The 12,843-nt window shown below is 35.2% G+C and overlaps 1 protein-coding gene across 9 annotated transcripts in view; it reads right to left on the bottom strand.

Annotated features, from left to right (window-relative positions):
- The window catches only part of INPP4B (inositol polyphosphate-4-phosphatase type II B), a 746,563-nt gene that overhangs the window by 65,618 nt on the left and 668,102 nt on the right, over nt 1–12,843 (bottom strand). For all 9 annotated transcript variants that reach the window (XM_057725716.1, XM_057725717.1, XM_057725718.1 and 6 more), the window contains 2 exons: nt 9,855–9,995; nt 6,106–6,203 (listed from right to left, as the gene is read on the bottom strand). In XM_057725716.1, coding sequence (XP_057581699.1) covers nt 6,106–6,203; nt 9,855–9,995 — 239 coding nt within the window. The remainder of the gene's footprint in view (nt 1–6,105; nt 6,204–9,854; nt 9,996–12,843) is intronic.

The raw sequence follows: 12,843 nt of genomic DNA on the forward strand, positions 1-12,843 counted from the left end.
AAACATTGTAGCTAGTTCTTTCTCAGCAATAGTCTGATGTGTATCGATTTGTAAATTCATTTCATGTGAAGTACGATTATGAATATCTTGGTAGTTCCATTCTATTCATTCCTTCTAGAAACAAAATCCAATAATTTCATTTAGGGAAGTATTACTACACACTTGTTTTAGAAAGATTATCTTGATTTACTACAGAGCTGTCTTAAGTTTGAAAAACTGGTTAAATTTTCAATGGCAATATTTTAAAAAGAGAAAGTATTAGATACAAGGGATGAGTTCATGCATTCTCTGATCTAACAAAAGCCAGTATTAGATATTCAACACTGTATTCATAGTCAAGCTTTTCTTTTTCATCTATTTCTGGGAAATCCTCTCAACGGAGTCCTGCTAACTTTTTTATATTTCACATTATTTTGAGTTTTAATATTTATTATAATTTTCTTTCTAATTTTATCTTTAACTGAACCAGCTTTGCTCCTTTGGTCTATTTTTAAATGAGAGATAAGATAAATCAAAACACTGAAAATAAAAAATGTTAACTGAAAATATAAATTTGAAAGGCACGCAAATAAATAGATTGCACCCTGTTAACTAAATCCTACTTCAGCAAAAGTGTGCATCAGAGTGTGTGGCAGGCATGCACAGCTTTTAAGAATTATAGTTAAATAATTATGTTAAAAGAGTTTGATAAGCTATCAAGGAAAACCATGATTGATCGGATTTTGAAAGTTAGTATGGTGGATGTGAACAAAATCTTTTTCTCAAGGCTTTTCCTCTGAAGCCATCAAAGGACCATGGGAGACCTGATGATACTGGTGGACCAGCAGGGGTATGAAGACAAAGCCGGAACTATTCTTTGGACTCTTTCCAAAACTTTTATACTCAGAACATCAATCTTACAGAATTATCTGTGACCTCTTCTTGGAATTCTTCAGGTGTAAAAGGGCCTCAGCCAGGCAGGGCAGGTTTCTTTTTCTAAAAGCAAGATAAACTACTCTTTCCATTTCAACTAAGGTTCTGGCTCTGCATCATATGGGAGGCCTGTCCTCTGCTCTCTCTTAGGGCCCCTCATAGGCTTTCTGGCTAGTTCCAGGGGCCTCATCGTTGTACCCCTCTACAGAACCTCTAGGCAAGGTCAAGGGCATGTGCTTAGCCCCTAGCCACTGCCTGGCAATTTCCACCTGTCTTTTTAATTTCCATCTCTCTTGGGAAACTACACCAAAGAGAAACAAAGGAGAAAAACCCTCTCAGCTGATCCTACTGCTTTTAGCCTACTTTTTCATTTCCCTACTTGTATTCACTTTAACGTTCCTGAGGAGCGGCTCTGTTTCTTTACTTGTACAACATGAGATCTTCCCTTGAATGCCTGTGATGTGGTTTCATCCCATGCTTTTATTAAAACGACTCCATCTCTTAACCACCAAATACGCTTAACCACCAAACCCAACAGCTTCTTTTTAATTCCCATTCTTCTTTCTCCATCAACACATTTGTTATTCTCACTTACTCTCTCCTGGTTGATATTCTTCTCATTTAGCTACAGTGATGTTCGATGACCCTCAATCTAATCATTTCTTCATTTTTTTTGTGGGTTCCTTACTCCTTTCCTATACTTAGGGATAATCTCCTCCTATCATGTATATTTTCTCATTTCCTACGTGGAATACATAGAACATTGTTTAAACGATGCCTCTGAAATTAATTCTCCATAAAATATTAGGCTCTTAGCCTAGTCTCCTATTTCTAAAAATGGGAAGAATGCGTAGAAACTCTTCTTTTTCCCAGAGCAGAAGTGCAGTCTCTGGCAACGCAGCGTCACACAATGACTGTCAGTAATGATCAAGGAGAAACGAACACTTTTTGAACCACAAAAGCAACAGAAACAAAACTAAATTACTCACAGAAAGGATCAATACTGTGAAATAGCAACTAATATTCTGGAAAGAGATTTAGAGTTAAGGTAGATTATTCCTTGATCACAGTGAGTCATTAAAGTGTAAGCTACTAGGGGCAGAGACGGTATCTTACTCATCTTCCATCATCCACAGCGACAGGTGCAGTTTTACACATAATATCATCTCTACCAATGTCTCCTACATTGAATGGGAGGCTTCCAGCAACAATGGCCAAAAAAAAAAAAAAAAAATACAGGCTGAAATATGACAACAACATTTTACTTACCCTCATCACAAGCCTAAGACTTTTCTGTAAAAAATACTTTGTGTGTAGTTGTTATGCTATAGTTGATGAAATATTTTATGTAAGACAGGGATATCAAATATTGTGCAGAGAGTTGACAACAACTCACAAAAGGCCCTGCCCAATTTTCCTTCTTAGCTCATATGCTAGACAGCCTACCTCACAGCGCTCACACAGGAGCCAATAAATGGTAACATCCCAATAGAACTGTACGAAAATATCCTTCTCCTTTGTTTTGGAAAATGAACAAGAGCAGGGCATTATTATTACAGAGAGAAAGAGAGATTGGAGATAATAAATTGACACTGGTCACTCCCCACTCAAAGGGGAGAGAAGGAAGAATTTCATCCGCTCCTTCCGCCAAAGTCAGGAGCCTCAAATGATGCATGGGATTCAATGGTGACTCTACACTGTGGAACAGTCTGTGCTAGTGATTTACAGCAGTATTTTATTTTATTTTGCTAACCCAACATTGAAGTGTCTTAATGCTTTAGGTGGGTACGAAAAGGGCCTTGAAAGGTTACCAAACTCATCTGGAAAATCAGAGCCAGAAGAGATAGAAATACTCATACCTGCCCCATGGGAGTTTCCCCAGTTGATCAAAGGGGCCAGTGACTATCACAGGCAGGGCCTGAGGGGAAGTAGCTCCTGATGATTTACTGTGCCTGAGAGTCAGGGCAGCGAGAACAACTGTCTGAAAGCTGTGTCGCTAAGCCAAGAAAATGTGAAGGGAGAAATCCACAAAACACAGTACTCGAACGGAGCAAGCAGACCTCCCAGTCATCAACAGCTCTGTTTGATACCAATTTCAGACATACATAGATGATAGATAGATAGATAGATAGATAGATAGATAGATAGAATGATAGATATAGTTCCTGTTTCAGAAGTTTCAGCAAAGATTTATAGGAAAGGGATCACCCATTCTTGGCTTCCTCCTCTGTAGCAGGCACTTCCCAGCTGTAGATCCCATGAATCCTCCAAGAGACGAAGAGAGAGAGAGAGAGGCCATCCCACCCTACCAAACCCTCCACTAACAGCCTTTCTGCAGATACAAAGAAGATGGGGTTGCAGGATAGTAATACTTGAATTTGAGTGACTATTTCTTCCAAATGAACTTGAGATTTTCACATAGATTAGTCTACAAATCACCAGACTATGCTGAACATACTGAAAGGAAATGAAGTACTGTTGTTTGGCAACTTTAGTTTTACTTCCTTCCCCAGTTCTAACTCCTAAGAGGTGAGTGCTCAGTAAAGCTGATAGAGCTATTAGGATAAAAGGAGTCTGTGTGTGCAGACTGCTGAATTGAGACTATCAACTGAATCTGCTACATGTTTAACAGAATTAGAGAATATTTGGGGAAGAATAAATGTTTTAGACCATAAAAGAGATGTATAAGAAGAGTAAAAAGAGGATAACTATTTGATTGGGAGTGAATATATAGGCTAAAATGATTTATTCACTAAATCCTGATATTGCAAAAGTAGGGGACATCGCTACGTTTTAAAAAAAATCTTTTGGAAAGAAAGGAAAAAATTTTTTTATTTAAAACATGTAGAATATGACTAGTTCATAAATCATAAAAAAGACAGGGTGAGTAAATTAATGGACAGGGCATCCAAAATGGATGAATAAGTGAAAGTAATATGTTTAGAGGGTTAACTTATCCTTTTAACACTACTACAAATTATCTTTTGATTTCACTGTGAAAGAAAAATAGTGGATTATATGGATTAAAAGTATGATGCCATATGGTAGATTTTCCACCTTAACAAACAGCCTAACCTTTATTCCCACTCTTAATAAAGCTTTTGTTTCTTCCTTGAAGAGAGTGCAACCCAATGATGCTTTGGGTTACAATATTTCAGCATGAGGAGTAACTCTACATATGTCGGTATAATTTCATAGATATGGTTTGGACTTTTGTTTTGGAAAATAACCACAGTCATATCACACCTTCATTCTGTGCCAAATCTATGATAGTCTTGTCTCAAAAACATGTTGACATATCAGGAAACAAAATATCAGGAAAAATTCAGTATAAGACAACTTATTTCAACTAATGAAATAAAATTGATTTGATGCAAAAGTCCATCCTGTTTTCGAGGATGAGATATATTTGTATATTTCTAATATATTTATGAGGGTGAGTCAAAAATTATCCACACTCCAGTTATATTAAAACTTCTGTCAATTCTAGAGTCAGAGTGCAGATAACTTTTGACCCACCCTCATAATTAGAAATACATGAGATCTCATGTTCTTCAAATTTTTAAAACTTACACTCCCATGAAGAGCTTACATGACTTGAATGTAGGGATTACTTTGCATTTCATATCTCAGAAATACTTCAACAATTACTTACACATATTTCTTTTTTAGGTGCATAATTGTTTATGTATAGTATTGAAATCTTTCATAGACTTTGCCAACAACATACTTTTTAATATAATGTAGGTTTTGAGCAAGGATAGTACAGCATTGCTTCTCAAACATTAGTATGGATCAGAAATCACCTGGAAGGCTTACTAAAACAGATTACAGGGCAAGTTCAATAGATCTGCAGAGGGGCCTGAGAATTTGCACTGCTAACAGGTTTCCAAGTGATACTGATGCCGCTGGCCCAGGGACCTCACTTTGAAAGGACCCATTTAAATAGAAATCAAGTTCTTTATAAAAATTCTGGGAATTGCTTCCAAATTACAAGTAACTGTAAGAAAATTGTCCACCAACATCGAAGTTATAATAAACTTTTCCCATTAATTTCCCATTAATGCAAAATAGTTTTGTTTATATTATTAACTATCCAAGTAATTAACAAATTTAAAATTCATAAGTATGCTGGCTGCCAAAGAATCTCTGTATTTAATTTCATTTTGGCATTAAAATATTTTATGTGAAATAAAATATAAAAACGGCAGCAAAATTTTCTAACTATACACACATGGATGTGCTTATGCCATTGTAATATTTTGAAGCAAAATCACTGTGTTAGAAAAAGACCTAAATACTCTGCTACCTAAGATATTTCAAACTAAGGATTAGGATAGAGATAAGTGAAGAAATTGCCAGTGAATAGGTGACAGCCACACTTTTATTATAGCTTTTGGTAACAAACATTAAGATATTTCCTACTTTATTAAAACGTAGTTTCTTACTGTGACTACCTAAGTATCTTAACTTATTTCTATATAGTACTTATGGATGAGCTCCAAATACATTCTTGATTCTCTGATTTGGGACTACTCAAATATTTTGTGCTTAATTTTGTAGAAAAAGAACTGCAGAACTTAACAATGGCACAAAACAAAAACAAAAACCAAAGTGTAAAACATATTTCTACAGGCTTATGCCCTAACATTTTCACATAAATATTGTAATAAGTATATTCAATAATTTGTTCCTTAATTTATATCACTTTTTATTACCTGTAAAATGTATATTCTATCTGATTTATATATAATAGGCATATATATAAAATATATAAATATACACACACATATATATGTGAGAGATATAGCCGATGTAGTGTATAAATTAGAAACCTAAATCTTTATTAAAGTCTTTTACATGGTTAAGAATTCTACAAAATTTCTGTTGGACTCAATTGAGAGTTCTAATTATAGGTTCCTTATTTTTAACTTTTGGCATTTTTCAGTAGCACTGAAATTAATGTCCTGGCATGAGCAGCAGGACACACTTGAGTGCAATCAGGGCAGTGAGGCAGGTGTCGGCCAGGCCACCTTGGCAATCAGTCTTCCTGCCGGAGACAGTCTCAAAATCACTCTCACATTCCCACCCCATGCTTTTTTCTTCCATTGACCTCTATGTCTGACCTCTCCTGCAGAATTATAATCAAGAAATTATCATTGTTGGTTTTTTTTTTGTAAATTGCATACTTACAATCAGGAGGCATCTTTTCCATAAATACTGTGTAATATTCTTTTAGAAGTTCAAAATTTTCCTGATTAATACTTTCTTGCAAAGAGACATCTCCAAACCTAAACATCAAAAAAATACAATAGTTATGGGTTATAAAACAGCACCTGAAACAACTTTTTTGTAAATCTTTCTTTTTCAAATAGATGGCAATAGTTTTCTAAGAAAGGAGTCTCTCTTTTTTAAAGCAACATTGCATAATGGTGATTTCAAATATATTCTAGTCTCCACTGGCCTGATTCCACCAGTCACTTTTGACACACCAAAACGTTCTCACAATCACCAAATATGAACCTGAATGAAAAACGAAATCTAAAACACCAACCCCGTGTCTCTGCATAATTGATACCCAATTAACGTTAGTTTCTCTACATCTGCAGGGCTGTATCTCTAAAGACCTAAAAACTCTTCCCTCTCTTTTTATCCCTGCTATATTCCTCTTCACCAGCGACAGCTTGAGGAGAGGTCCAGAAGACGAGGACTGGATACTGGGCCGCATACAGTCTTAAATACATTGTCAACTGCTGCAGGCACAAGTAGAGTCCTCCAGTGTCTCAGGGACTGGTTCACTTCTGTGGACCATTTTTCCTGCCCACACCGTGAAGGATGCCAGCCTCTGTACTGGTGCTCTTTTGCCACTTTTTCAAGGCAAGTCTTCTACGTGTATATCACTGATCCTGTATTTTCTTTAAGCCTTTCCCAGGTTTACACTTAAAATCCTCTGTCTTTCTATAAAAGAATGCCATGCAAATGACTTCCAGTGTATCTCCTCATCCAAATATCTCCATTCAAATCTGTATTTCTAGATGTCAACTGAAAATTTCAAAGTGAATTAACACAACCCACTTCAAATGCAAGGTAACCAAAACCTGACACAATCTCCTCCTTTTGTTTAGAAATAGGCATGTTTCTAATATTCTGCCATTAATTCAGGTTCAAAATCTAGGCACCCTCTGGGATTTCCTCGGTTTTCCCCATTCCATCCACTATTCATTGGTATATTCACATCTCTGATATCCTTTCCTTCTTTTTCTTTACCACTGTCATTTAGTTACATCCAGTCAAGACTGGATATAAAGCTTCCCAAAGTCTGGAAGTGCTATGCCTACAGGCTCCTTCCCTTTCAATCTATCCCCTACATCACGGTCAGATCACTCATTCATTCAACAACTATGTATTTAACATCAGCCATGAGCCAGATGCTGCATGGGCCATGAATGACATGTTGGAGAGGTTAATCTACCACTGTTTCATCATATCAGCTCACTAAACTCCAGTGCATCTCCTCTTCCTGTAAGGACAAAGTCCAGTCTCTTTAGTTTGGCATCTAACTTCTCCACCAAGGCCTTCGAAACCCTCTGTTTGTGGAAACGGAATTACACCCTTCTACTTTACAAGCAGGATTTTGATGCCTTTGGGGCTTTTCACATGCTATTGCTCCTCTGACTAAAAAGTCTTGTCGACTTGACTGATTCCTATTTGCCCTTCAAAGCCCTGTGGAAGGCACATATATACAATGAAAGCTCCCCAGGGAAATGTCCCATCTGTGAATCACTTTCTTTCCTCCACTAATCGTGTCCTTTCTGAGACAAGATGTCTCAAAAAGATGACAGTCATCTTTTTGAGACATCAAAGAGCTGGTTCTCTCTCTCTCCACACACAAAGAAGAGGTCATGTGAGCACACAGCAAGAAAGCTGAAGATAATTCTCACCAGAAACCAAATTGGCTAGAACCTTGGACTCCTCAACCTCTGGAAGTGTGAGAAATAAATCTCTGTTGCTCAAGCCACCCAATCTGTGGTATTTTATTATGGTACCCTGAGCAGACTAATTAGTACTCACTCATTTAAAAATGGATATATATTACATACATTTTGGCTACACATATTACACCTGGATTACATAGCATACATAGCATGTCAAGGTTGACCGGAAAAGCTCAAAATTCAGAATCAGAAAAATGAAGCTCAGAGAACAGAGAGAAAGTGATTTACTCAAATTAGCCATTGGTTGATAACTGAGGGCCAGCCTTCCTGCTTCCCTTTGTGTTTCTATTTTGCAATTGTGTCTCCTTTTTAAATCCTATGTGTCTTATACAGCATCCAGGAATGAAAAAATACATTTTAATATGCAAGACAGATGGCAGAACAGGGAAGGGGAAAGGGGCATTTAAAAAGAATAAAGTGACTAACATCAAAAATACTAGCAATGACATGAATGATGTAAATTAACCTAATCTACAAGGCTTGAAAATACAATGCTAACTATTCCTTGAAAAGTCTGTAAATGGAGAGGCTCACGTTTCTCTCAAGACTGCACTCACAGGCCTTAACTTACTAATTTAAACCCTGAACACTCTGTACTCTAGTGTACCAAAGAAGAGACAATTAATTTAGAGTGCTGTTTTTTCTCCCCAAATTGTTCATAAATATTATTCACCTCAACCAGTGAACTTGCTGTGAGACAGCATATAAAGACGACTGAAATATAATCTGATCTTACACAATTATTTGCAAAAGTACTTAATTTTTGAAGAAAACTTTTTGTACAATACAGTGAATAAAATTATATTCTAATTTAAGCATACTATAAGGCAAGAGATTAATAGCTTCCACACAGTTTGAGATTAAACATGCAATACAAAGCTGGCATGGAATTTTGTAACTGGCAAGTGAGAATTATGAAAATCTAGGTTGTCCAAAAAATCTTTTGGATAAAAGAGAGAGAAGGAGAAATCACTGCAAATAATAGCTAAAAACAGGCACCTTTACCATCATTGAAATTCAAGAGGACTATAAATGTAGTGGTAGTTTTAGTTAAGTAAAAAACATTAGTAAAGGATTAAAAAATACTTGTCAAGTCATGGCAAAGAATATGCCAGCTACCTATCGGGGAAGGAGACATTTAGAGAGTGAACTATTGACAAGGAAGCGTTTTAAAATACTCTCCAAAAGTTTTTTGCCTTGGGGGAACTTTTCCAGCCAGGCTTTACAGCAAGACAATAACTTCTTTCTCTAAGAAGTTTTAGAGAATCTTTTAAAAATGCATTCTGTGAACCTTAACTCTTATCCACGTTTTCAATAATCCCTACATGTAAACCATGTAAGAGCAAAACTAATTCCTTTGTCTGCTCAAAAGTGTTTTGACTGTTACTTACGGGATCACATACAATCATCTGTCATTCAACTGAGCAAATTATTATGAAAAGATATGTTGTCATCCTCCAATAACAATTATTTTAGTGAATAAATTAAATATTTATTTAAATAAATTTTTAAAATTAAAAAAATTAAATAAATTTAACAAATTATTTTAGTAAAGAAAACAAAAGGAAAAAACAGCATGTTTTAGGTCCAGAAAATTTGGACACAATTAGCAGAGTTTACAATGTTGAAATACATATAAGCATAAAAAATTCTAAAATTTTATATACGCACATAGGTATTTGGAAATATAAAGAAAGTTAATCCATGTGAATATTTTGGTATTGACAACAATATTTTCCTTGTTATTTTGCCACATTTAAATTTGATGTGGGCCAGGAATCCTTAAATATGAATAATTCTGCGTGCCATATTAAATAACTTAATACTGATGAAAAGGAAAATGTTACCCATGAACTGAATTTCTATATGCAGCAACATGTGGAATTCCTCAGCATATCCATAACAATTAAAAAAAAATCAAGTACCGATCTTATATCTGAAGCTTACCTCTCAGCAAGAGTTTGCTGTTCATTGATTCCAACATTAAAAAGTACTGGGTACACATGAAGCAATTGCCCTTCTTTAATCTGTAGAGGCAGAGACTCAAACATTCTTGTTGGAAGCTTCACCTCCACCACATAATGTTCACTGGAGAAAAAGGAGGACAAAGAGAAGCAGCATTGCTTTATTTCATTCAATTTTATATTACTTTAGATTCACTGGAAAGAAACAGTAAAACAGTTGGAATTTACCATTGATTTAGGTTTTTGGCTTCTATCTGCTTATTTTCTGTTATTAATTCATTTAATAATCATTTCATTCACTTTACTATTAAATTACTTGGCATAAAGAATTGTTCACATTTATCTCCATTACTCTGAGCTTTTTTTAGGAAAGGAAGAATATTTAGTGCATCTTTGTATACCAGTGCCATAAGAGCTTCAATGGTATACAAAGATGCACTAAATATTCTTCCTTTGTTTTCTTGATTTAATTATTTTAAAACCCAGTCTCAAGAAGAAGAAAAGCAATTCAAGCATGGATGTTTCCATATTGTGAAACTAATGAACCAAATCACATATAACATTTTTTAGCATGGCTTAATTGTGATTATTGATGACTCTCTCTGTCTGTGATGACCTGATGGAAATGTAATGGTTTCATTATTTAAACCATTAGGCTTTCCCGATCATTTTGCAGCCTTAACATATCATAGGAGTATTTTTTTCCATTGGAAATTTCCATTAAAAATTACCCCTAATATTTCTTGTTGAAAATTTAAATTAGGATTCACAAAAATAAGGTCAATAAGAATAGCTGCTTGTATATTCTGAAACTTGATATGTTCTGATCCAGTGTAAATTGAGTAAAGAAACATCAAGTTTCACCTGAAATTTAGGAACATCCAAGTGCTTCCTGAGTTATATAGAGTGCTGGTGTTGTAATATGTGCATAGGATAAGGAAGAAGAGGACAATTAGTGAGTCTCTGTGGAAATCTTTTCAGTTTCCCTAGCATAACATTGATACATTCTCTGGATCCTTGACTGTGAGATTTGTTTCTTACCTCAGCTTTGAACTAGAGAACCTGGAAATACCATCAATCCAGCAAGCAGGGATATTAGCACTACCCTCAGGTGGATGGAAACTTTGTTTTTCTTTCTTAAATTGCTCTTATGCCCTTTACAATAGCCTGGCTAACAGAGGGCTGATGTTTATTTATTTCAAAATTTTCAGGAACATGGGAAGATTCAGTGAGCCAAGTCTGCATTTAAAGATTGCTCTGAAGGTAAAACATTATACACTTTCTTTATGATAACTTTTTTAAAAAAAATGAAATATAGTTGATTTACAATGTTGTGTTAGTTTCAAGCGTACAGCAAAATGATTATTCTTTTTCAGATTTTGCTTCCATTATAGGTTATTAAAAGATATAGAATATAGTTCCCTGTACTATATAGTAGGCCACTGTTATTTATGTTTTTTATATGGTAGTGTGTATCTGTTAATTCCATACTCCCAATCTGTTCCCCACTCCTTTCCCCTTTGGTAACTGTAAATTTGTTTTCTATGTCTGTGAGTCTATTTCTGTTTCATAAATAAGTTCATTTGTATCTTTTTTTTGATTCCAAGTATAAGTGATATCATATATTTGTCTTTGTCTGATTTACTTCACTTAGCATGATAATTTCTAGGCCCACCCATGTTGCTGCAAATAGCATTATTTCATTCTTTTTTTATGGCTGAGTAGTACTTCATTGTATATATAGACCACACCTTCTTTATCCATTCATCTGTCAATGGGCATTTAGGTTGCTTCCATGTCTTGGTTGTTGTACATAGTGCTGCCATTAATATCAGGGTGCATGTATCTTTTTGAATTAGAGTTTTCATTTTTTTTTTTTTTTCCTGGAGATATACCCAGGAGTGGGATTGCTGGATCATATGGCAACTCTATTTTTAGTTTTTTAAGCAATCTCCATACTGTTCTCCATAGTGGTTGCACTAATTTATATTCCCACCAACAGTGTAGGAGGATTCTCTTTTCTCCATGCCCTCTCCAGCATTTACTAGTTGTAGACTTTTCAATGATGGCCATTCTGACTGCTGTGAGATGATACCTCATTGCAGTTTTGATTTGCATTTCTCTAATAATTAGCAATGTTGAACATCTTTTTATGTGCCTGTTGGCCATCTGTATGTCTTCTTTGGAGAAATGTCTGTTTAGGTCTACTGCCCATTTTATGATTGGGTTGCTGTTGTTTTGTTTTGTTTTGATATTGAGCTGTATGAGCTGTTTATATATTTTGGAAATTAGTCCCTTCTCAGTCGCGTCATTTGCAAATATTTTCTCCCATTCTGTTGGTTGTCTTTTTGTTTTGTTTATGGTTTCCTTTGCTGTGCAAAAGCCTTTAAGTTTAATTGCTTTTGTTTTCATTACTCTAGGGGACAGATCCAAAAATATATTGCAATATTTTCAAGCGTGTTCTGCCCTATGTTTTCCTCTGGGAGTTTCATAGTATCCAGTCTTACATTTAGGACTTTCATCCATTTTGAGTTTATTTTTGTGTATGGTGTTAGAGAATGTTCTAATATCACTCTTTTACATGTAGCTGCCCAATTTTCCCAGCACCACTTATTGAAGAGACTGTCTTTTCTCCATTCTATATTCTTGCCCCCTTTGTAGTAGTTTAAATGAGCATAAGTGCATAGGTTTACCTCTGGGCTTTTTATATGATAACTTCTGTGTCTAGCTTTTTTCATTTAGCATGACTTTGAACTCATGTATGTTGTAGCATGTATTAGTAGTATACTGAATAGTGTTCTATTGTATAGATACACCATATTTTGTCTATGCATTCACTCGGATTACTCCATAATTTTGGCTATTCTGAATAATGCTGCTAGTTTTGTGTGGACATATGGTTTTTGTGTGGACATATGGTTTTTTTTTCTCTTGGGTATATATCAAAGAGTCATATAGCAATTTCAAGCTTA

This window comes from Hippopotamus amphibius, chromosome 3, assembly GCF_030028045.1.
Source record: "Hippopotamus amphibius kiboko isolate mHipAmp2 chromosome 3, mHipAmp2.hap2, whole genome shotgun sequence".
NCBI classification, from domain to species: Eukaryota; Metazoa; Chordata; class Mammalia; order Artiodactyla; family Hippopotamidae; genus Hippopotamus; species Hippopotamus amphibius.